The 25,984-nt window shown below is 45.5% G+C and overlaps 1 protein-coding gene across 5 annotated transcripts in view; it reads right to left on the bottom strand.

Moving 5' to 3' along the window:
* The window catches only part of LOC143835311 (complement factor H-related protein 5-like), a 74,164-nt gene that overhangs the window by 11,604 nt on the left and 36,576 nt on the right, over positions 1 to 25,984 (bottom strand). For 4 of the 5 annotated variants that reach the window (XM_077332716.1, XM_077332715.1, XM_077332714.1 and 1 more), the window contains 8 exons: positions 23,971 to 24,147; positions 21,650 to 21,823; positions 20,713 to 20,901; positions 17,627 to 17,806; positions 17,119 to 17,274; positions 10,598 to 10,768; positions 8,612 to 8,785; positions 3,778 to 3,954 (listed from right to left, as the gene is read on the bottom strand). In XM_077332716.1, the coding sequence (XP_077188831.1) occupies positions 3,778 to 3,954; positions 8,612 to 8,785; positions 10,598 to 10,768; positions 17,119 to 17,274; positions 17,627 to 17,806; positions 20,713 to 20,901; positions 21,650 to 21,823; positions 23,971 to 24,147 (1,398 nt within the window). The remainder of the gene's footprint in view (positions 1 to 3,777; positions 3,955 to 8,611; positions 8,786 to 10,597; positions 10,769 to 17,118; positions 17,275 to 17,626; positions 17,807 to 20,712; positions 20,902 to 21,649; positions 21,824 to 23,970; positions 24,148 to 25,984) is intronic. The other variant, XM_077332717.1, reaches the window with a different exon arrangement.

Raw genomic sequence — 25,984 nt, forward strand, 5'->3', positions numbered from 1 at the left:
TCTCCACACTAAGCCATTGCAAAAAGAAATATTTATAACTAAGCAGCAGGTATCACAATAAAATGTCATTCCCAAAAAAAACAACTTAAATCAAGCTCTGCATTAAGTCCTTGGGGCACCAAAGCTCCAAGATGATGAATCAAAGATGCTTCTTTTCATAAATGAAGTTTGGTAACATCTTGAGGGGTATAATGCTGAGGCTGAAACACAGATCATGAAGAACATCAAGTCATCTGCTGTATGATCTGCCTCTATGAAGTGAGGAGCAAGAGGAGCGTCCAAATGTTCAAGTCTAATTATGAACTGGTATTCTCCAATTTGTGTTTTAATAGGTCTTCTGCTGAAACCTGTATACTATTTTGTGCAGCTACATAATATGCAATATACAGAATTGTTTGTTTTGCAGTTAGAAAAATATGTGAGGTCATTAACAAAGTCAGCAGCCGGCCACTCAAACTCCCTAGTTTCTAGAGTAAACAGACACATATTACAATTTCCACACTTAAAATTACCCCCAGGACCAATCTGGTCTCAAATTAAGTCATCTCTAGTTAGGACATCAGTTCTAACAAGCATGTCCTTAAAACCGAACGTCCTCCTCCAACCCAGAGATGAAGGCAAACTACATCCCTGTATGCCTGAAACTATGTACCAATACATTTTTAAAATAGGCTGAATCGAATAGAAGAGAGGAAAGAACTTGAAAAGCACATGTAAAATGCTTATTATGTGCCCTTGCACTTCTGCATCAAATAAGGAATCCCTTTTGCAGTGTTTACTCAGGATAAACCCTGTCTCGCTCAAATGTGTTCACAAATTATTAGTAGCTATTTCAAAGTCAAGGGCCTTTTGTGGCACAGGGTGGTAAAGCAGCCGACATGCTGTCTGAAGCTCTGTCCATGAGGCTGGGAGTTCGATCCCAGGAGCCAGCTTAAGGTTGACTCGGCCTTCCATCCTTCCGAGGTCGGTAAAATGAATACCCAGCTTGCTGGGGGGGGGGGGGGGGTAAACGGTAATGATTGGGGAAGGGAATGGCAAACTACCCTGTACTGAGTCTGCCAAGAAAACGCTAGAGGGCATCACCCCAAGGGTCAGACATGACTCGGTGCTTGCACAGGGGAGATCTTTACCTTTTATTTCAAAGTCATGTTCTAAAGTTTGGCTGATTGCAGCCAAAGCTTAGGAAATTGGCTTCAGCTGTTTACTTCTAACTCTTACTCCATCCAGCTGGGGACTATTAGGAATGATGTATTTACGATGTTGGCCTGTGGGTCCACATGATTCAACAGACGGGATCCACACAGTGCAGGTTGCCATACTGCTTGTAAGCTAGAATTTTTCTCTGTGCTGGTAAGCATTTGGAAGGCATGAAAACATCTTCTAGACTTTGATTGTATTTTCTGAATTTTTTCATATTTCATATTCTTTCAGATGTAATATGGTGTGAAAAAGCAAAGGTGAAACGAGGTATTCAATACTGGGACCTTGTTGCATATTGGAATAAGAAAGAAAAGAACTTTTATATGCACCTTAAATTTTTTTGGGTTTTCCCCCCTGGTTTTTACCAGATTGAGAGTGAGCAGACCATGTAGCAGTGGCACATGCAGAGACTGCACAACCAGTTGGATTGCAAGTCCCTTTGCATCTCCAGTAATTCTTGATCTCAGGGGTCTCCCCCATGGGCTGAGTACCTAAGAAAGCCCCAAGGGAGTTCACCTGATTCATCCCCGTTTTTAATCCAAGGAATCCCGTATTAATTATTTAATTTCCACTTTAACCAAGTTGTATAGACCGTGTGGACTAATGGCATAGTTTGCCTTATCAGAAAATGTGACATCCAGTCAGCATTTCACCTGGCCAGTCCCCCCAGATGATTTTTGTTTATTGGGGTTTAAGTTGAATGGGTTATGGTATGTGGAAAAGGCCATTGTACTCCAACACAACCAGCAAACACTGTTATGTATGGCTGGGCCCTGCTCTGTAGACTGGCATACTGACCCCAACAACCAGTGGCACCCCTCAATAGTCTAGCCTTATGCCAAAGCCAGGTACTGTTAAAATCTGCTAAGATCCAGTAGGGCCAGACTCCATCTTCTCTTCTAGCTTGCTTTTAGCCATGGGTTCAACATGACAGCTGCAGCCTGAGTCATGTATTGCCTTCCTCTCCCCACTCCCCTATGTATTGCTGATCGAGTGGCCAGTAGAGTCATGTTTGCCTACAGGCTTCTAGGCAATCTCCTTGTCTCTCACCTTTGACTCATCCTAAGCCAATCTGCCAGGAAAAATTGCTTCCCCCACCTCCATAGCTAAAACCATTGAGACATCATGGTTCCCTTTGTCTAGACTCATTAACACCCATCTGTCATGAACCCCTCCTTTGAAGTACAGTTTCCTGGTGCCCTCCTGGCTGGGTGTTATAAAACCATAAATCCTTTGCTGATTCCTCCCCTCAGTGGGGCCCTGTTATCTATCTGATTTCGGCGACCTTGCTAAGCTCACAGAGACACAACAGAATTGTAACATTTTGGATCAAAGCTGGGCCATCTGGCGTTGCACCCCTTTGTCCTGCCTGCTTTCCCGCCAGAATCCTTAGCCCCCCTCCCCTATCCGATCATCCCTATAATTATCACCTAATGTCTATTGTGCCTTTGCTCAATGATTCTTGGCACGTATCAGTCCTTTGTAGCACCTTTTTAATAAAGATCTCCTTTGGATTTTCCTCTATCCTGGGATCCTGAATGTTTCTTTATCACTGACTTTACTAGCTGAACTCTGCCTGATTCCTGACATCATCTCTGGCCTGGCTTGGCCATTTCCCAACTTCAAGCCATGGAAAATTCCATCTTGCGCTCATGATGCTCCTATCACGAGCTCAGCATACCCTCTCCCAAAAGTATATATAAACTCTGGCATTGCCAAGTCAGTGCTTCTGAACCGGGGCTCATTCACACTTCACACTGCTGGCTGGTCATATCGCTCTCTGCCTCTGCCCCTTTCTGAACTGGTAAATATGTTGATTGCAATCCTTTTCCTCCTTTTATTTTCCTATGCACTTGACTGTTAGTGTGCCAGATATATGTTTGTCTATTTTTTCTTCTTATTTTCTTTCCAATAAAGATAGTTTATTATTTTACTATCACTACCTGCTGTCTGCCTTGACATCTAAAGCGGGGGTTCTCAACCCCCGGTCTGCGGCCCGGTACCGGGCTGCGAAGGCCATAGTACCAGGCCGCTGCCGGCCATGCCTGCCTCCTCCCCCGCAGTGAGAAGCTTGCCAGGCCACGAGCGAAGTGGTGGCTTCACTCGTGGCCCGGCTAACTGCTCACTGCGAGGGGGAGGAAAGAGGCATGCCAGCGACACAAACACGCAAGCGCGGAGCTGCCGCACATGCGTGTTTGCACCCCCTGCTAGTGAAAATGCGCACGCACAGCAACTCTGTGCATGTGCGTTAGCGCCACCTGGTGGCGAAAACACGCATGCGCCTTTACGTGCAGCTGCTGCGCATGTGCGGGAGCCAGGCCGCAGGCTCTCCCCTACCCCCGAAGGCAGTCCCTGACCACAAGAAGCTTGGGGACCGCTGATCTAAAGGATTCAATTACCTCGTTAACACTGCTCATAGACACATGTCTTGGACATGTGTGTTCATTTCTGATAACAACACCAAATGGCTACTTGAATCTAAGGTCCAACCAAGAGAAAACCAACATGGCTATCCTCTATTCCTCTTTTCACTGCCACCATTTTGGAAATTATTACCCGAGGAAAAAAGAATTGTACCTTCACAGACAGGAAGTTCTGTCCACTGCCCCTTTCTACATGTCACTTCAAGGGGCCCATCAGCAATAAATCCTGGATGGCACACATAACGTACGGTTTCTCCAGATTCATAGCTTCTTTTCACTGTTTCAACCATTGATGAATCAAAGACTTTAGGGGGATGTCCACATGACTTTTCTAATAAGACATAAAACGAGAATATATTGATGAGAAATCAACGTGTCTAAACCAGTGTTTTCCTGCCAAAGAGACTGAATAAAATAGTGTGTCAAATAATGAGCCTGTAAATAGAACAAGATTCTAAAGTAGGGTAAATTAAGCAGTACAGGATGATGCAATAGCTAGAAGGACCATGATCATGTGTGATTCTAGACAACATGTAGTCAGAAAATTAGAGCAGAAAGAGAAGCAAACAACCTGTGCGAGGGTTTAAAATATTTGTCAAAAACAAACTTCAGCCCTTAGGAAATTTGTTCAATTTGGTCATATTCTAGTGCAGTAATTTTCAAAATTCACCCCTCAAGGAAGCCTTTGATGTTGATTTGCCTGTAACAGAACCTCCATTGTCTTTACAGGAACCTCCATTGTCTTTACAGATTTTGGGGGCCTAACCTAGGATTCTTCATGTCTGTTAAGACTTTCCCATCAACTGATATGACTTTATTTCATATTCTCCTGGGTCTGTACGTTGTTGTTAAAACTCAGTAAAGGAAGACATTAATCTGGTGGCTTTGTAAAGAAGCTAGTCTGCCATGGCTGACCTTCTCGCAGAAGAATCCATGATAATATGATTCCCAAGTTTATGACCAATATTCTACTTGGAATATTCAAGCTACACAGCACTGCACCTCAGAATGAAATCTCGTTAACGCTAATAGCAAGCAGGTGGAAGAACATGAAACCTGTTCATCAGAAAGCCTAGCTGGGCTTCTTGAGAAAAAACCCTGAAATATTCCCCAGACAGCCTGTTACTGAGGATGGTGGGGAACGGTCAGTACCTCTTTCTCCATTTGTTTCCCTCTCTACCCCTTAGGATCACCCCCACGGAACCCTAACCCTTCTTCCCCTTGCCCTTCTTCTGCCCTTCTTCCCCTTGCCTCCCTGCCCACACAGAACTCTTTGCACATCACCGCGCCGTCTATCTCCCTCTTCTAGCGCCCATTTTATTGCTTTTTAAAATGGGCTTAAAATCTAGTTTTTAAATAATTTAGCTTCCCCCCCCCCCCTCCTTGGGAGTATATCAGATATAAGGATAAGGCTTGTTAGATAGATACAGATGTAGTCTGCATGCTGGAGTTACTCCTGATTTCCTAGGGATTCTTCAACCAATTTGCTATCCACCTAACTATCCTAGGATCCAGTCCCCATTCCCCCAGTATACCCATCAGAACATCATGGGAAACCTTGTCAAACGTTTTTCTGAAATCAGGTACACAACACAATCCAGCAAGTTCGTCACTTGATCAAATAAGGAAACAAAGGTGTTATTGTTGATGGAGAAAGTGTGACCTTTTCTAGAGGTCTTTGAATGTAAGAACATACAAAAAGCTCTGCTGGATCAGAGCAGTGGCCCACCTAGTCCAGCATCCTGTCTCACACAACGGCCACTCAGTTCTTCTGGATAGCCCACAACAGGGCATAGAGGTCAAGACCTTCCACTAATGTTGTCTCCTGTTCTGGAATTAAAAGGATTAGTGCCTCTGAATGTGGAGGTTCCCCCCAGCCACCATGGCTAGTGACAATTGATAGACTTTAATCTCCATTAATATATCTAGCCCCATTTTAAAGCTGTTTATTCCTGTGTCTATTACTGAATCCTCTGGCAGCAAATTCCATATTTTAATAACTCTTCGTGTAAAGCAGTAATTCAGTTGGTCTGTCCTGATCTACTACCGATCAGTTTTATTTAATGTGCTCAAGTTCTGGTATGTTGGGATAAAAAGTTCTCTTTGGCCGATTCCGCACCAGCAGTGTGTCACCCAAGGATCCCTTCTAAGAGATCACATTCCTCCTCCTCCTCCAACTGATATCCTCTGACCATGAGACTTTTACTCTCCACAACAGCAAAAGAGCTGTCATCTCAGGAGTGGAAGTGTTATGTCCCTTAGGGTCTCTTCCTGAAATCTCTCTCTCTGCCTCAGCTTCTCCAGGTTGGCAACCCTAGCCTCAAAGGTATGAACTTGTTCCCCGAGAGACATGAGCTACATGCAGAGAGCACACAACAACAATTTCCACCCAGTGCAAAAAACTAGATAGCCCCTGTTCCCCTACTGGTTTTCTATGTTCTATGTTCAGAACTGATTTAAAGGTATCTAGAGTAATGCATGGTCTTCAGGCCTCATCCCCAAGCCAAGAGCCTCTTGGCTCTTGTCATTTGGCTCTTGCCAAAGGCTTGTGCCTTGGCCAAGGAAGGCCTTCACAGTTCAGAAGCCCTCACATGGCAGCAGCAGAGGGTGAGGCTTGCAATCAGCTCCAAAAAGACCCTATTCAGTGAGCAACAGACCTGACAAAGACACCTAATACATCCAAACAAAGACCCCACTATCCAGAAGTCTACTCACCTGAAACTCTGTCATCTCACAAAGTATCCTCAGTAAATATTTTCCAGTAATTTAGCAGTTTAGGAAAGAGAAAAAACAAAACAAACAAACAAAAAACACTTTTCTGTCCCCAGTTCTTTCTCCCAGCCCAGCTGGCTCAGTTTTGTCATATGATTGTCATATTCATGTAAACTCACTGGAGTTTTTCATTACAGGCTTCTCCTGCATGCTTTTAAAGGAGTAGGAGGCTTACACCAGTTGGACCCTTTACTTCCAATGAAAATATTAATTAATTAATTAATTACCTCGGAGGGCCCATATTCAGCTGGTACTTTAACATCTGCACTGGTTGCCAATTTGTTTCCGGATCAAGTTCAAGGTTTTGGTTTTAACCTTTAAGGCTACACGTGGCCTGAGTCCTGCCTACCTACCACTTGGTTGCCTATGTCCCCCGCAGGGCCCTTTGCTCTGTGGGTGCAAACCTACTGGTGGTTCTGAGCCCTCGGGATGTTCACCTGCCCTTGACCCGGGCCAGGGCTTTTTTGGCCCTGGCCGCCCCAACCTGGTGGAATGAGCTCCCAGAAGAGCTAAGGGCCCTGTTGGAGAACAGCTTTCTGCAGGAATATGGTTGAGGCCATGGTGGGCGGTCCTGACATTGGATCTGGGCTCCCTGGGTTCATCTGAGTGATCTGATTGCCTCACTCCCATATTAACAACCTGATGCCCCTTGGCTAACGGGGCGGTTTGGGGAGGATAGTGGGGTTAGTTAGTCCTCGCCTGTTGACCAACATTGATAGTACGGATTGGTTTTAATGGTTTTAACTATGGGTTTTATTGTAATTTTTATCTTGTAAACCACGGTGAGCCTAAGGGAACAGCGGTATAAAAGTTTGATAATGATAATGATAATGATAATGATAATGATAATGATAATGATAATGATAATGATAATGATAATGATAATGATAATGATAATGATAACGATAACGATAACGATAACGATAACGATAACGATAACGATAACGATAATGATAATGATGTATTGGATTTATATTCCACGGCTCTCAGCAACCGGCTTGCTGCAGGTTACAAAAAGAATCCAGACAATAAAACCCTATAAAATACATATTAAAACCCCAATAATTATAATTACAACAACCCAAGAGGGCAAAACAACCCGCGTAACAGGAAGGCCATTATGAGGGTGGCATGGGGGAAATCAAACTGCGCCAAGCTGTCCAGTGCAAAGTACCAAGGGGGACACATACCCTTTGCTCTAGCACTGGCCCCAACCATAAACCTGGTGGAAGAGGTCCGTTTTACAGGACCTAGGGAAAGCTGAAAGTTCTCCAAGGCCCCGCAGCTACTCCCGGAGCTCATTCCAACAGGTCGGGGCCCGGACCGAAAAGACTCTGGCCCTAGTTGAGGTCAGGTGAGCCTCCCTGGGGCCAGGAATGACCAATAAAGTTAGTACCAGCTGAGCATGAATACACAGGTCCATTCTGCACAACGCTAATGTTGCCGAAGTGTTACCATTGTGTAACGCTATTTATTTTGCGTTATTCATGACGTAGTACACAATCTGCAACACTCCTGCATCACTCCCGCAAAAATCGCTTCGTTGTAAAAAAACGCTTGACTCTTGAGAACAACCTGCAACACATCCAAAAAAGACATGTGCGTTCTTAATACAGCGGTCCCTCCCTAAGCTCTCGCACCCGAGGTTCCAGTGTTGCGATTGCTATTTTTTCCCCTTAAACCAGCCAAAGCAATGAATAAGCGATGCTTCTTTGGCTGAAATCCCTCCATGAGCAATTGTCCATAAAGTTTCCAAGCACAATACAGCCCCCTGTTCGACCCTGCACTAATTTTGGCCAGAAATAGCCCTGGGGGGGGGTTAATTTCAGAGCGTGTAAACGAATAAGCGCCAGCTCCTAAGCAAGCAAAAAAGGTATTTCTGATACATCGAATGAACGAATATGCGTTGCTACTTGTCTTTTCATGTTTAAAAAAAATATTTTTAAAGGGAAACAAGAACACAACAGTTAATTGGCTGCTCTCTTTGTCTGACGGCCAGGGGAGGGGGGAAGCATGGGAAAATATCACCTTCTTTCTTTTGATTTCGGCGAGAACGGAAACTTGTACGTTACGAGAGCAGCACTAGTGGGAGAGCCTTTTTTCGATTGAACTGGCTGTGTGCATTACCGAGACCTGCCGCTTTTGCTTCCAGCGCTTTTCAATAGCACTCAGACTTAGCGAAATTGCCCGTTGTGCGGAATTGCCCACAATGTTACCTTTGCAAGTTGGCACTGAAGTCCAGCTCCTATTTTTACATGTTGAAAACATTCCGATAATGTCATAACCTTCATCGCAATGATAGGCCACTTTTGCTCCAGGTGGATACCTTCCCTGAGTACCATTCACTGCACTACCATTGGCAATTGAAGGGGGGTTCCCACAACGTGCATCTAGAAAATATAAACAACATCTATTGTTATAAAATTAACAAGAATAGTATCAAGAATGCTTTAATTGTGTTTTATATACATAATAGCCTTCATTTCTTCAAGTACTAGGAATAAGTGAGCTACTGCACTTTCTTCTTATAGTGTTTCTGTGATATCAGTTTTTTAAAATAGTAACAAAAGCAGAAGCAATAACCACAGCAAACCACCACCTTTACCACCACAACAATAATACAATAAAAGCACAAGCAAGCCAGAATCTGTTGCAGATGTTCCACAGCAGTCTGATATTTTTAAGGGAAAGTTCCCTTTTTCTTTCACATGCCAGAAAAAAACTCAATATAAAAAAATTTACTTCAAATATATGTTTAATAAAAGTAAATCAATAAAACAAATAAAAAGTAGTACAAGAAAAGCTAATTCAGGAGGAATATCTTAATAATTAAGATGTTGATGTTGGTATTAACCTCTTAAGAACACATACTCTCCATGCTGTATCAATTATTTTGTAGAGCAATACTGCTTAAAGAACGCACACACACAAACACACATTCTTTTGAAATGTTCTGAAACAATCAGTTAGATTATTATTATTATTTAATTTATTTCCCACTCCTGAGGCCGGCTCGTGGTGGGTTACAACCTCTGATAAAAATCTAATTTAAACCCAATTAAAATGGACCACAAAAGCACAGTAACAGATACATGGCAGAATACCTCCAACTCCCCCCCCAATCCCCCCCTCTGGAGGGAAGGAAACGGTCAAGATCACAATAATTGCCCCATCGATCTTCCTCACTGTCCCAGGCCTCAACCATTCACCTGCCGGAAGAGCTCAGTTTCGTAGGCCCTGCGGAATGCTGATAGCTCTTGCAGGGTCCGCAGCTCACCCAGGAGCTCATTTCACCAGGTCAGGGACAAACTGAAAAGGCCCTGGCCCTGGTCGAGGCCAAGCATGCTTTTCCTGGGGCTGGGAATGACCAGTAAATGCAGAGCATAAGGCTTTGCGGGGGCCATAGGGTGATAGGCAGTCCCTCAGGTATATGGGTCCCAGACTGCTCGGGGAAAGGAGCAAGGCCGCCGCATCTTTGACATGGTGGCCCTGCTCTTTTCCCAGTGCCGAAGCCTCTCCCCCCAGGCCACTCACCCCCAAGTCCAGGATGTCTGAGATGGGCCAAGGGGCCAAATGAGAGCCATGCACTGTGTGGTTCCTGATTGGCCCTTTGGCCCTGGAGTGACATTCGGAGGGGCCAATCGGGAGGTGTTTCGCGGCTCCCGATTGGACCCTTAGAGTTTTTATCCTGGACTCGCCCTGCCCCTTTCTCTGCCCACTTAGCCCTTATGGCTTTATTGTTACCGCTCCCGCGGAGCATGTTACAGACTAGCAAGAAAGCCTGTTGAAATTTAAAACACAACAGGCACTAGCCTTCCCTCTTCCCCCTGGGCAGGGCCGCTGCAGGCTGGCAGAGGGGGGTGATGTGGCCAGGGGAGCGGCAGCCTATCTGATTAGCCGTTCATTGGATGGACATCCAATCAAGGGCAGGACAGCCTACCAGATTGGTGGTTCATTGGATGGATGGCTAATCAGATGGCTATGAATCCTAACTCCTCCTACCACCCCTTTCCCGTTTTATTTATGGTAGATCATTATTTCACAGATGATGACAAAAATCCTATTATACATTGATTATATACATTATATAAATAGACCTTAGTTCTGAGAACACGTGCATAGAAACTGAGGAAACACAGAAGTTTTGTCATGTATGCTCTTCTCTAACACTGAACTACTCAAAACAAGAGCAAAATACACACCAATACAGCGTGGGGTTTTTTTCCACTTTCCATCTTCACATAGTATTTCTTCTTCCCCTTCAAGCAGGAAGTGTTCCTTACATGTCAATCGTACCTTTTCTCCATTTTCATAGTTTCTCACCTCAATGATTTCAGTTGCATTTGGAAGATGAGGTGGAGGTGGGCAGAGTCCTTTAACAAAGATATCTTTCCATCAGAAATTAGCGAGTCAAAATAACATGATATGTCTTAGAATATCAGAATACTTAATAAGCCTTGATCATGGTCATTTTGTCAAATATTTTCAGCAACTCCCTTCAGAGAAATATAAAACTGTGATAACGTAATTCTTCTGACTGAAATATACAGATCCACTTGGACCAATCTGTCCAGTGCTGCAGTACATTGTCTGAGCTTGAGGCATGTTCTAGCAAGGTCCCCTTGCTACCTGACCAGTTCCCTGGAAACGCAAATAATGTAACGCTGTGGTTCTCACACACTTTTTGGAGTGAAACCCACTTCTGAGCTTCCTTCCCTTTTCAGGATGTGGTTTAAGAGTAACTTGTGGAAGTTTCCCCCTCCATAGCACAACATGTTGGACTATTACATCAATTAGTCTATATTATATTTTAAAATATTTTTTTAATTTTAGAAAACAGATTAATAATATAGAGGGGCTACAAAAAGGAAAAGAGGGATTATAGATTATAGTTTATGATCTGGTTGGCTGAAGCCTCAAAAAATAATTGTCATGAAGTTGACATTTCTGTTCTTTTTCCTTTTTTGTGCATCCCCCCTTTTTAAGTCTGCATAAAAATCTCTAAAATTCTTGGCAAAAAAAGGAAAAGAATTATACAACATATATTGCTCTTCCGCCAGGCATGTGGTTTTAGGCCAGGGCAGAGCCCAGGTTCCATCTAAGATCTCTATTCCATTGGCCAGCTTTTCTCTCCTCTCTCTCTCTTATGGAACCAACGTTTGACCTCTCTCTGAACAAGTGGGGAGAGCCACAGAATAGAATGCCATCTTTGTAACAATGGGTATTATGGGGTTTTATGTGATTTTATTGTGATTTTATTATTTTACTGTGAACCGCCATGAGACTTTTGGGCGAACGGCAGTATACAAATCTAACTATAAATAAATATATCAAAGACAATTGCACATTACAGAGTGTATAAAGCAGAAAATATTTCTCCCGAACATCCCCATCATTGTAATATTTGAAACATTATCTATAAAATACAATTTTCCTGACTTCTGTTGGGGTACTTTTATATTCGACGTTTTTAAGTTAAAATTTCAGAAGTGATTTTTTTTAAACTACATTATTAGTTTCATTATTATTACATATTCAATATTACAATATTTTGCCATTTCTACAACTTGCTATAACTTTTAACACTTCAACATACAAAGAAAAGTCTATTATATATCTCATAAGAAGAAAATAAAAGATGCTGCAACTCAAAAATCCACTTTTGTATTCAAAACTTTCTCATTCTGCTTCTGCACTGCCATACATTTATACTGTATATACGTGCATATAAACCGAGCCACCTAATTCCACCACAAAATGCCGGAAAACCTTATTGACTCGCATATAAGCTGAGGGTGGTGTTTGGATAGTGGCTTCCCTTCCCTTCCCTTCCCTTCCCTTCCCGGCAGGATCTTTTCCCCCCTTTTATTCCCATTCTCCTCCTCCCTCTTTCCCCCTGACCCCTCTTGCCTTTTTATATCCAATTCTGTGCTCTTTCTGTTCCCTCCACTTTGAAGAAGAAGAGTTGGTTCTTATACGCCGCTTTTTCCTACCCGAACAAGGCTCAAAGCAGCTTACAGTGGCCTTCCCTTTCCTCTCCTCACAACAGACACCCTGTGGGGTGGGTGAGGCTGAGAGAGCGCTGATATCACTGCTGGGTCAGAACAGCTTTATCAGTGCTGTGGCGAGCCCAAGGTCACCCAGCTGGTTGCATGTGGGGGAGCGCAGAATCGAACTCGGCATGCCAGATTAGAAGTCTGCACTCCTAACCACTACACCAAACTGGCTTTGAACTCCTTTCCTCCTTCTGCTCTCTGCTCTCCCTATGAGACAGAGGCTTCAGAGCTTCCTGCAGACCTTCCTGCAACACGTGCTAGCCTTGTGCTAGCCTTATTAAGGCAGTGAGGGGGGAGGCGGAGACTGCCCTTCCCTCCCCTGCCACTGTCCCTCCCGGGCTTGATGCCTTGTTCCTGCTTCTGTTCTTCAAGCAGGTATACTTGTCTCCCACCCCCACCCTCCTTTCTGGTAGCTTTAAAAAAAATACTCACATCTAAGCTGACGGGGACTTTTTCAGCTTAAAAAAAGAGCTGAAAAACTCAGCTTATATGCGAGCATTTTGTATCCTGCTTAAATTATACACACTGCATTTCTCCTCAAATTTCATAGTTGATCTTAGTTTCTTAGATAGATTGTGAATTTATTTTGCAAGTTTATTTTCCCATTCTTCAGCGCTTGAATGGATGTTAAACTTCCATTTTGCTGTGTAGATAATTCTAGCTGCTGTCACCATATACTTGAATTTCTCTTCCAAAATTGTTGGCAGTTTATTAGGCAGTATACCTAATAGCATATTCTTAGCTTCCATAGGGAATTTAAATTTTAACATGTTCTGAATTTTCCCATATATCTCTTTCCAATATCTTTTTTTAAACAAGTTCAGCACATATATTAAAAGGTTCCATCTGTATCCTGACATTGTCATTGTAGTTTTTATCTACTTTCTCAGCATCCTTTGGAGTAATATACTATCCGAAAATAACATGCTATGCCACTTTTCTCTTAATGCCTGACTGAGTGTGAACTTAATTTCTTTCTCCCATAATGGTTCCCACTGGTGCATAGGTATTTCCTCCCTAAAATTTTGCATCCATTTCATCATACATTTTTAAAATTTCTTCTGTTTCTAAATGAAGTCATCTTTATATATCCACCATAATCTTTTTTGTTTTATAATCAGCTGTCCGGATGCAGTCATCTCTCTTAAAGCTCCACCCACCATATTGACGATATTCTTGAAACTGATTGGTAATATAGTAGTTGTTGAACGTTGATTCCTTCAGCTCTAATATCTGGTAAGGGGTTGAGTTTCCCTTGAGCATCTTTAACCGCTCCTAGCGGAGCGGAAGAAATAAAACAGTAAGGGCCCCGAGGGCGGGCCCTGTCCGGGATGAGGAAGGGTGCCAATAGGCCCCTTCCCCTGGACTGACAGGCGGAGGGCCCAATCGGGAGGCGCGAAGCGCCTCCCGATTGGGCCCTCCGCTTGTCAGTCCAGCCCCAAACTGTCAATCAGCAGCCGCGCACAACGCGGCTGCTGATTGGCTGTTTGCCTGGACTACAGCCAATAGGGAGGCGCGAAGCGCCTCCCAACCCACCCCATCCCCGACGAGGGCTACCCTTCCCTGCACGGCGGCCATTACTCTGCTGGCCGCCGAAAGGGAAGGTAGGCCTGCGGCTCCCTGTGCCTTCCCCCAACTGGGGGAGTACAAAGGATTCTGCGGGCCCGGGGACGGCGCTGGGAGGCTTGCTGAGCCGCCCTGCGCCGTTCCCGGGCGCTCAGAAGCCGCTGGGGGGGTAGGAGGGGAGAACGGCTTCTGCGCGCCCGGGGAGGGCGCAGGGCGGCCGAGCCGCCCTGCGCCCTTCCCGGGCGCTCAGAAGCCTTTGCAGTTGGGGGCTGGGGAGGGGAGAATGGCTTCTGCGCCCCCGGGCAGGGCGCTGGGCGGCCGAGCCGCCCTGCGCCCTTCCCGGGCGCTCAGAAGCCTTTGCAGTTGGGGGCTGGGGAGGGGAGAATGGCTTCTGCGCGCCCGGGGAGGGTGCAGGGCGGCCGAGCCGCCCTGCGCCCTTCCCGGGCGCTCAGAAGCCTTTGCAGTTGGCGGCTGGGGAGGGGAGAATGGCTTCTGCGCGCCCGGGGAGGGCGCAGGGCGGCCGAGCCGCCCTGCGCCCTTCCCGGGCGCTCAGAAGCCTTTGCAGTTGGGGGCTGGGGAGGGGAGAATGGCTTCTGCGCGCCCGGGCAGGGCGCAGGGCGGCCGAGCCGCCCTGCGCCCTTCCCGGGCGCTCAGAAGCCTTTGCAGTTGGGGGCTGGGGAGGGGAGAATGGCTTCTGCGCGCCCGGGGAGGGCGCAGGGCGGCCGAGCCGCCCTGCGCCCTTCCCGGGCGCTCAGAAGCCTTTGCAGTTGGGGGCTGGGGAGGGGAGAATGGCTTCTGCGCGCCCGGGGAGAGCGCAGGGCGGCCGAGCCGCCCTGCGCCCTTCCCGGGCGCTCAGAAGCCTTTGCAGTTGGGGGCTGGGGAGGGGAGAATGGCTTCTGCGCCCCCGGGGAGAGCGCAGGGCGGCCGAGCCGCCCTGCGCCCTTCCCGGGCGCTCAGAAGCCTTTGCAGTTGGGGGCTGGGGAGGGGAGAATGGCTTCTGCGCGCCCGGGGAGGGCGCAGGGCGGCCTAGCCGCCCTGCGCCCTTCCCGGGCGCTCAGAAGCCTTTGCAGTTGGGGGCTGGGGAGGGGAGAATGGCTTCTGCGCGCCCGGGCAGGGCGCAGGGCGGCCGAGCCGCCCTGCGCCCTTCCCGGGCGCTCAGAAGCCTTTGCAGTTGGGGGCTGGGGAGGGGAGAATGGCTTCTGCGCGCCCGGGGAGGGCGCAGGGCGGCCGAGCCGCCCTGCGCCCTTCCCGGGCGCTCAGAAGCCTTTGCAGTTGGGGGCTGGGGAGGGGAGAATGGCTTCTGCGCGCCCGGGGAGGGCGCAGGGCGGCCGAGCCGCCCTGCGCCCTTCCCGGGCGCTCAGAAGCCTTTGCAGTTGGGGGCTGGGGAGGGGAGAATGGCTTCTGCGCCCCCGGGGAGGGCGCAGGGCGGCCGAGCCGCCCTGCGCCCTTCCCGGGCGCTCAGAAGCCTTTGCAGTTGGGGGCTGGGGAGGGGAGAATGGCTTCTGCGCCCCCGGGGAGGGCGCAGGGCGGCCGAGCCTCCCTGCGCCCTTCCCGGGCGCTCAGAAGCCTTTGCAGTTGGGGGCTGGGGAGGGGAGAATGGCTTCTGCGCCCCCGGGGAGGGCGCAGGGCGGCCGAGCCGCCCTGCGCCCTTCCCGGGCGCTCAGAAGCCTTTGCAGTTGGGGGCTGGGGAGGGGAGAATGGCCTCTGCGCGCCCGGGGAGGGCGCAGGGCGGCCAAGCCGCCCTGCGCCCTTCCCGGGCGCTCAGAAGCCTTTGCAGTTGGGGGCTGGGGAGGGGAGAATGGCTTCTGCGCGCCCGGGGAGGGCGCAGGGCGGCCGAGCCGCCCTGCGCCCTTCCCGGGCGCTCAGAAGCCTTTGCAGTTGGGGGCTGGGGAGGGGAGAATGGCCTCTGCGCGCCCGGGCAGGGCGCAGGGCGGCCGAGCCGCCCTGCGCCCTTCCCGGGCGCTCAGAAGCCTTTGCAGTTGGGGGCTGGGGAGGGGAGAATGGCTTCTGCGCGCCCGGGGAGGGCGCGCAGGAGCCTTTGCCATCTTCCCCCACCCTTGCCAGCCACCAAGCGCTGTCCCCAGGGACAGTAGCTAGCGCCCATTTTATTCTAATATAAAATGGGCTTAAAATCTAGTTTACCATATTGCTGTACATTTTTAAAAATCACTGTTGTTTCTTGTATAACAAGCTTCTACAGAGGACATGAACAAAGAATTTGGAGTACTTTCTCTAAAGTCCATCTGTAATTATATGACTCCTTTGTTGTGTTATAATTGTTTTGGTTAATTTCGTTATCCAGAAATAGTTGTGCAAAACTTCATCTAGGTTTGCTGATTCTAGTTTTAGTATTCTTTGTCTTGGATTTTTAATCAAGTCCACAATCCAGACCTAACCTGCACTTGATAATATAATTTTATATTTGGAACTGCTCTCTCTTTTTCACATCTTGGAATATTTTACAACTTATTCTTGTTTGGGTCCTGCTGGCTTCTTCCTTTCTTCCTTTCTTCAGTTTGGCATTCTAGGCAATATGTGAACCAGGCAGGTTTCCAAGATGCTGCCTGTGAAAGGGATCCAAGTACAGATTCCTGCCCTCAACTTTGATGTAAATATCTAGTCAGAGTTCAGTACAGATTGCCATTAGTAGGGCCACAGCTAATCAAGGAACCATGGGAGCAACTTCACCAGGGTTGAGCCCAGGGCACAGGAGTTCAACAGGATGGAGCTCTCTATTGACACTCTCCATAGCACTCTCTTCTGTTTTAAGGCAGAGCAAAAACAAAGCAGTTAGCTGCATTGGTGCCAGTCGGAGACCAGAGGTAGTAGTAGTACTGATGGCTTGAGTAGCTGCTGATTCTTTCCCTGTGCTGATGGGGTGCTTCCAACATCATGTGATGAAGGCATCTGCCTGTGTGGCATGGCCCCACACTGACAGCCAAGGTTGCAGAGTTCATAGATGTAAGAGGCCTCTAAAATAGAATGGTGGCCCACTCACAATATGCAGGAAGGCAGTACTGATCTGTCCTGCCTCACTTTCACCACTTGCAGTTATCCTAGTTAAGAAAGCAACAACTTGTATAGAGCATGCAAGACTTTACCTCTGCAGTCAGGCCTGGGTGACCAATTTCCTTTAACACATTTTGTGGTATGCTGACTGGAATCACAGCTGTAGCTGATAACATCGAGGTTCTTATAGCGTTTTTTCACGGGGGTAGCATGTGTATTCTTAGGTATCTCTGGAGGTGTACAACCATCTAACAATTCAAATGTTGTTTAGGTAAGGTTGTTTGTTAACAAATAACAATGGAAAGGAATTCAGAAATTTGAAAAAAAATAATTTCTGTTATTTATCCATATAGAATGTGTTATGTTTTAAATCCCATAGAGACTTGAAATAAACCCATAAAACATTCCTGGCTACTCTTCACATTTTACAAACTGAATCCAAGATGCCACTTGCTTATAGTTCCATTAATATATCATACTAGAAACAGAAAGAGAGCCCAGGTCAGGTATTTCTGCTTCATCTCTGTGCTAATGACAGAATCCCCAGAGCACCTACTGTACATATAGTTTGGCTGGTTTGTTTCTAACGTGATGGCTTACTAGCACATGAAGGTAAGTCCCACTGTCCATAGAGACACTTTGCTGGGTTGGTTCCAATGACTGCATAGCCTTGGTAACATTCGTATTTCACTGTTTCACCATGGAAGTATTGCAGTCGTTGGGTTTTGGCTGTGCGTCCATTGATAACACGAGGAGGTGGCTCACAGGTTCGTTCTTCCGCTATAGTAAAACACATAAAGGAATGTGTTTAAAAATGAGTAGGCCCTGATTCTAATGCCAAAAACATTAGTGGGGCTCTTATGGGAGGAGGCCATTTCATTCAAATCCCAGACACAATCCAGTCCCACATTTCTCCATCAACGTGGCAATGCTCAACATCGCCTCTATGGTTAAGAAAGCATTTCTCATGTGATCACTGCAGGGATGTACAGCCATATGACAGTTGTGAGTTCCCATGGGAACTTATTTCAGAAGCACCACATGATCTGATTTGGAACATTTGAAGAAGAAGAAGAAGAGCTGGTTCTTATATGCCGCTTTCCTCCACCTGAAGGAGTCTCAAAGCGGCTTATATTTGCCTTCTCTTTCCTCTCCCCACAACAGACACCCTGTGAGGTCGGTGAGGCTGAGAGAGCCATGATATCACTGCTCGGTCAGAACAGCTTTATCAGTGCCATGGCAAGCCCAAGGTCACCCAGCTGGCTGCATATGGGGGAGTACAGAATCAAACCCAGCTTGCCAGATTAGAAGTCCACACTCCTAACCACTACACCAAACTGGCTCTCACTTTTTCCAGGCATGAGGTGTCATTGTTCTCATAAGTGGGTTCTAAGTGCATTGAATGTAGGCCTTCCAACAGGGCAAATAAATCCCTGGGACAGTTTGGGGCCAGAAAAACAGCAGGGAGGGATCTCAGAAGTCCCTCCCCTCATGTCACAATCCCACTCTGAAGAGGGCTGCTTGGGGCTCCTGAAAGGAATTCCTGCAGGGAACTCACAGCTGGCTGGTGATCATAAGAAAATAAGAAGAGGGCTGCTGGGTCAGATCAGGTGGTCCAATTATTCATAGAATCACAGCATCATAGACTCATAGAGTTGGAAGAAACCTCCAGGGTCATCTAGTCCAACCCCCTGCACAATGCAGCAACTCACAATGACCTGCCCGCCCACCCTCAATCTGCCTAAATTAATAAAATCAGCATTTCTGCCAGATGACTATCCAACCTCTGCTTAAAAACTTCCAGAGAACTCACCACCTCCTGAGGAAGCTTCTTCCACTGAGGAACTGCTCTATCAGCATCCTGTCTCACATATTGGCTGACCAATTCCTCTAGAGGTCCCAACAACAGGACACAGGGGCTAAGGTCTTCTTGTAATGGAGGCTCCTGGCTCTGGTATGCAGAGGCTGACTACCCTATAGTCATTATGGCTAGTAGTCACTGATAAACCTATCCTCCATGAATCTGTCTAATCCCATTGTAAAGCTGTCTATGCCCATGGCTGTCACTACATCAGAGAATTCCACATTTTGGTCACTCTTTGTATAAAAAAATATTTTCTTTTGTCCATCCTGAATCTACTACCCATCCACTCTCTTGGATATCTTTGAGTTTTAGTACTCTGTCAAATTACTCTACCCCGTGAATAACTTTGAAATTCCTATTATGTCCTACCTAAGGTGTCTCTTTTCTCAACATAAAAGTTCCAGACTCTTGAGCCTTTCCCCATAGGAAAGGTGCTCCAGCCCCTAATCATCTTCATGGCCTGTTTTGGTACTTTCCAGTTCTGTGATGTCCTTTTTGAGATATGTACTGTACACAGTATTCCATATTCAGTTTGAGCCCCAGTCCCTCACACACAGGTTTTCTGCTATTGGAAGCAGCCCCCCGCCCCCAGCTTCCCCACAACATTGTGGTGCTTCTGTGCACCTTCTGAATGTCCCCAACATTCCTGAGAGCTTTCTCAAAATTGGTTTGCTATTATGTTGTGAGAAAGATTGAAGAAAAGACAGAGCGGCACCTTTGTGGACTGGTAAGTCTGGACCTTCCTAGTCCCAGTTAAATCAGCACCATTTTCTCTGTCCCATTCTCCACTGCCAATTTTTTAAAAAGCCTCGAGTGGCAATGAGGGGACTGGCTACCATGAGAGACTGTCAAAACTGATCTGGCTCTATTTTTATATAGCCACATCTACTTAGAAGTAACTCTGAACATCTCCAGCCATTTCAAAGTTCAGTACATTTGCAAGGAATGTCCCCAGAGTTGTTGACAAGTTTATTTTTATTTGGAAGTGCATATTTTAAAAGGGTTTTCCATACTTGGAACAAAGCTATAGTCATCCTTTTTCTCAAGAAAAGTACTATAATTTGTTAGAAATAATGTCATTAGAATTGACACTTGTTTTTGCATCAGTTACACAGCCTAGAAATGCAATAAAATGCCAATATGGACATGGGAAATTTGTCACAGAAAATAGATGGAGGAAAAAGTCTCCCTGATCATGCACAGAACTAAAAAGAATTTTTTTAAAACAAAAAGCATACTCATACATGCCTAAATTTTAAAATGTAAAATTCAACTTCAACATTCACATGAAGTGACAAAGAATACTTGGATAATATTCATCATCAAAATTTGCAGAGCGGAATTTTGAAGGTAATTATTTTAGGCAATTTCATTTCAGATTTTCTTACAATAACTTTCAAGTGGAATTCAGAGCTTGGCCTGCCTAGAGATGATCTGTAAATTATCTGCAAGATTTACTGCAATTATTGATGCAGTACATTTTGTTGCTGTACTGAAGATAAAACACTGAGACTATAGAATAGCCTAGACATTTAAGTTCATCTGATTCAATGCCATACTGAGGAAACAAAAATGCTCACACTATTTCAAATGTTATGCCCTGCTGCAGAATAATTCAAGTACTTTTATTTCAGAATTTTATATAGCATTTATAACAGATGTTATATGTGTATATGTGTGTGTGTGTGTGTGTATATAAACCTACTCAGAAAAGAAGTACCCGTAAAGTAGTTCTGTTGTTTTTGCATCAGTGAGAGAAGCAACAGCATTCAGAACACACCCTTACACCCATTAACAAATCTCTTTTGAAGGCACAGCTTACCAGTACAGGAGGGCAAAGATGTCCATTGTCCATCAACACATTCTATCTTCCGTGATCCAGTCATAGAATATTTGAGGTTACAATTGTATTCTACCTGCTGACCATGTGAATAGACTTCTTGAAAATCAGTGATAATTCTGCCGTCTGTAATGTTGCTAGGTGGCTGACAAGAGCTGATGTTTCCTGAAGCTAAGAAAACATTATTCCAGGCCTGACTTTGTTCATTCAACACATGTCTTACTATGACATACTTCCAAGGAGGAAAGTTTAGTACCATAGTCCACAACTGCCTCAGGCACTGCTGCTGAGTGCACTGAGTTCTAATCTTGAAGAATGGGGCTGGGGCAGATTTATATTACTGGCACCAAACAATGGCATTGAATAAACCTGGAGCAGCAGTTACTATTAAACTTGCGAGTAATCTCCGAGGGATGAAACACCTCCATATGCATTTAAATATTTGGTGAGCTCATCATCTGTATCATCCTTTTAGGGGAATTATATCACACTTCCGTATCAGGTCAAAAATCTAGGGAAATAATCTTCCCCACTTAGTAGGATGATACTTGCAAGTAGCTTACCATTTGTTAGCTTGCCAAATGGTTATATGCATGGTATCATAACTTGGCACTTCGTAATGTATTATCTGTGAATTCCAAAAATGGCCCCCATCCCTACAGTTTAACAAAATTGTTCAAAAATATCTGGACCACTTCTGAATCAAGCCTGGGAAAATTCACTCAGTGCTAACTGGCAATTTGAAGGCTACCTAATCATATTCTAGAATGACTAAACACATCACCAAACCCCAAACAACTATATGCTGGGTAAATGGATTACTTTGTATGACAAAATACTGTAATACAGCCAAAACAATTATAATACTACCAAGTACATTTCAGTCTGGGTTTGCTAAAGAGCCTGTAAAAATACCTACCTTTACAGATAGGGGGTGGTGGAGACCATCCAAATTGGTAACACTGAGCAGAAACAGGACCAACTCTTACGCCTCCTGCACGGCAGCTAAATTGTACTACATCGTTGAACACGTACCGGTCCTTTCTTGGCTCAACATCCCCATTATCCAGAAGAAGACCTTCACATAGTATTTCTAAATAATTTTTTGAGGAAAACTTGTTTAAATTCATCTGTTTTTAAAATATTGCCAAGCAATCAAAAACATTATTACAAAATGAGAGTCCAGTTTGAAGCAAATCATTCCTTGCTAGTACAAGCCTTTCTTCTACCCACTTATTTAATTTAAAATAACAAATGAACACAAGAACAGACCAAACATTGATTTCAGCCATTTACATTGTGCATTCGCAAATGTTTAAAATGAGCAGTCAGCCCACCACCTCTTTGAACAAGCAATATAAAGTCATTTATTTAAACAAAACATTATATTCCCTTACAGATGACACAATGGAAAGGTAGCTTTTCTGAAGGCACAATCAAAACGGAGAATCCCTCAGTGCAAAGCAGCAGTAAGTTGCTGCATCCCTGCTTGAGTTTGGTGTTGCCTCCTCCATTCCCAAATAGCACGCTTTGCTCCATTTGGGCTTGAGAAAGCTGCCAGCTTTTTACCAGTCAATGAAACTTCTAGACTGTCAAGGTCAACAGCAGATACCTGGCAGGCAGCTTTACCCTTGGTTGATAACCCCCAGGAGGCTGAGGAAGAGCAAGCATCATACCTCCACTGAGCTCCTTCCTAAAATGGCCAAGTTGCCTGTTTTGGAAGACAACCTCCTACACTCTGGAAAGGGCAGAGGAGAAAAATGTGAGCAGCCAAAATGGCACACAATGATACCATAGAGATGCCCTCTGATGCAGGATCTGATTTCTTAGACTGGAGAGAATTTTCGGCCCCACCTAGGAGTCTGCAACCCAACGCTTGGGGAAAATTCCTTTATGCCTTATGTCACAGGACAATAAGTGATGAAACTGCATTACCACCTACATGGTACTGTGTACAGTATAATGAAAATGCTTTCAGTTGACTTTTGATGCTTTCATTCATAAACTTAGTATTACTACTTTCTTTTACTGAGAGAAGATAAATCTATATATTTTTTAAAAAGTTTAATTTCAGATTATTCCTTTAGTCAAAGAGCAGCTATGTCAGGGGAAACTTTTTGTTCTAGAAAGTGGTGTTTTTTCATCTTTGCCAAGTGAGGCTATTACCACCCTACCTGTCCCCAGAACACCTGGCCTCTATGACCCATGCTACGGTCACTTCCAGACTAGACTTCTGTAACTCATTCTATGCTGGCCTTCCCCTATATCTGACCCAGAAAGTGCAATTGGCTCTTGGAAGGTATGCCTGGCCCCAACCTGGTGGAATGAGCCCCCACAGAAGAGCTAAGGGCCCACCAGCATTTGGTTGAGGCCAAGCTAAGAAGATCGGGTCCTCCCAATATAGGCCCTATTTGCTGGTCATCTGGGTAGGTGTTACCTCCCAAGACGGTGATTGGGTGGCTGTAGTTGGGTGTACAGAGAAGAGGGGGTGGGGAGGATTTATTTTGCCAGTCCATGGGATTATATATATTTCTTCTGTTTTATGGCTTTTTGATGTGAAACATCTACTAGCGGGGTCCCCCAAACAGAAGCAGTAGATGGACGTGATGTCCGTCATCTCGCCCCCAGGGACCATGCCAGTGGATGGGCAGTGGCACCAGAGCACTGAGGCACACTCAGTGTTCTGGCGTCGCTGTTGCCAGGCATCCGAGGAGGCCAAAGGCAGCCGCGGGAGACTGGCGGTGGTGGTGGGGGGGCAGCACAGCAATGAGCAGCGCTGCTCATTGATGGGTTGGCCCCACCCCCGCTGTGCTTCTGAAGCTGTGCCCGCCCTCCAGAGAGCTGGCACAGCCACAGAAGACTGGCATGGGCTGGGCCAGCCCAGCAACGAGCAGCGCTGCTCGTTGCTGGGCTGGCCCCGCCCCTGCTGAGCTGCCGAAGCCATGCCGCCCTCTGCAGAGTCAGCAGGTAAAGAGAGGGGTGGGGGGTGGGGTAGAGGAGAGGAGGGAGGGGGAGAGGACGGAGGGGGGAAGGAACAAAGATTGTTGCTCCTTATGTAGATGTTTCACATAAGGGGCGAGCATCTTTGTTGGTACATTTTTTAATAATTTTACTGTAAACCACCATGAGGCAGCATGGCCTGGGAGGGGTGTTCAACAAATACAATAACAAACAAATAAATAAATGGATAAAGAGAAGCTGGTGATTGCATTCGACAACAATCGTATTTTATGAACTAACGTTGGCATTGAGGCATTGGGCGCCATCCATTCACTGTGCACGTTGTTTTATCTTCTAAAGCTTTGTTGATGGTTTCATACCCATCTTCACACATGTAGGGCAGGTTTTCCCCCAAGAAGAAAATTGATTTGGTTGTGCTGATGATAACATTCCATTCAGTTGGCTTTTGACATGTCTCTGAAAGATAGAAGAAAGGACATTATTGAGGAAAACCACCAGGGGCGCCATAAAGAAAGCTGGACTTCAGTTCAGCTCTTAAGCCATGCCGAGGGTCAGGGGCTTATGCACCTGGCTGACCTGAACAGATACGCAAATCTGCTCACCGGTCGCCCCAGGAACCGGGAACGGTGACCTGAGGGTCCTACAGATCCGTAGGGAGAAGCAAGACCTCCCTGGATTAATAGCGGCTTGAGCTCAAGGTCAAGATGGCGTCTTAGTCGCAAACAACTTTACAAGCTTGAAACAACCAGCCGACCTCACATTCTTCCCAGATCATCATTTACCAGATCGATAGGAGCAGAAGCTGACAGAAGCTGGAACCTACAACAGTAAGAATTGAAAGCTTTCTGGCTTTTCTCTCTCTCCTCTCACAAGCTCTTCCCTCCCCCCCCTCAACCAATTTACAAGCGAATTCCTTCCTTTCCCGAGTGAGAGACTCCCAGCTAATTACACCCATTAACCAAACAAAGAGAGTGCCTTGAAGATTTATGGGTGAACGTTCAGTGGGAGAATTTGACTTGATACGGAGATCGACAAACTGATAATTTGGGATCGCTCGTGCTCCCGCGAGACCTCACGAGACTTTCTGTTTATAGTTTGTGACTGACTAGAACTACGGAAGAATTAACTAAGGCACAGCTTTTTCATTTGTTATGCAAAGGAAACTCAGAGATACTGAAAGCAGTCAATAAGCTGGAAAAGGAAATTCGTGGGACTAAGGGGGAGCTTTTGGATGGAGCCCAAGATCCGGAGAGACCAGCTGATGACGCAGCTCAGCTAACAGTAAATCAAGTGAAACTTCAATGTCTGGAAGTTAATCAACTGGAGGGAGAGAGTGCCAGAGATGTAAAAACCCAAAGTATCTTTAAAGAACCTGGGAAAACAGATTCATGGAAGGAAAGCACCAAAAACCTGGAAGTCTATTCAGAGCAGGAAATGACTTGGATCAGCAAAATAAAAAGAGTCTATTCAAAAGCGACAGCAACTAGGAAGCTATCAGGAGATACTTCTGTGCGACCAGAGGAAGAGATCCAGATTGACAAAGGATTCAGAGCCCCCTCAAAGGCGATTACAAGCAAGAATCAAGCAAGAGATTTCTCTGGCCCTGACAGAAGGAAAATCAGAAACACTCTACTATGGAAAAAAATACAATTTCATTTTCTGCGACCACCTGAAAGATGAGCTGAACAATGGAGTATTCTCCTGGCTTCTTGTGAGAAAAAAAAAAGCAGTAGCAACCTTTAGGACAGGTCTAATATATGAAGGGAACTGACTTTATATCACTTAAGACAATAATAGAATATATCCTTATAATAGATTATACCTTCCTATGTATCAACAACTACTCTGTTAAGAAAGATGGTAATAACTCCTAGATCAGGATTAATATGCGATGGGAATTGAATATGTATGTTAATATGTATGCCAAAAGAGGATGACAAACCATATTTTATAGGCATTAACAAGACAACAGTAGTAATTCTTGGGTTAGGGCCAACTTATGAAGGAGACTGACCTAATATCATTTAAGATAATAACAGAATGTATTCCTATAATAGATCTCATATGTACTAACAATCACTTGGCTAAGAAAAATGGTAAAAACTTCTAGACTAGGAATAATATGTGATGAGAACTAAATATCTATGTTAAAAGAGATGGCAAACCATATCAACTGGTCGCTTTCTCTTTACAACTTTTCTGTAAATGCTTCATATAACAATAAACAATAAAATTATTATTAAAAAAAAGAAAAAAAAAAAGGACATTATTAAGGACCAGCTCTGTGTTTTAT

This window comes from Paroedura picta, chromosome 4, assembly GCF_049243985.1.
Source record: "Paroedura picta isolate Pp20150507F chromosome 4, Ppicta_v3.0, whole genome shotgun sequence".
Lineage (NCBI taxonomy): Eukaryota > Metazoa > Chordata > Lepidosauria > Squamata > Gekkonidae > Paroedura > Paroedura picta.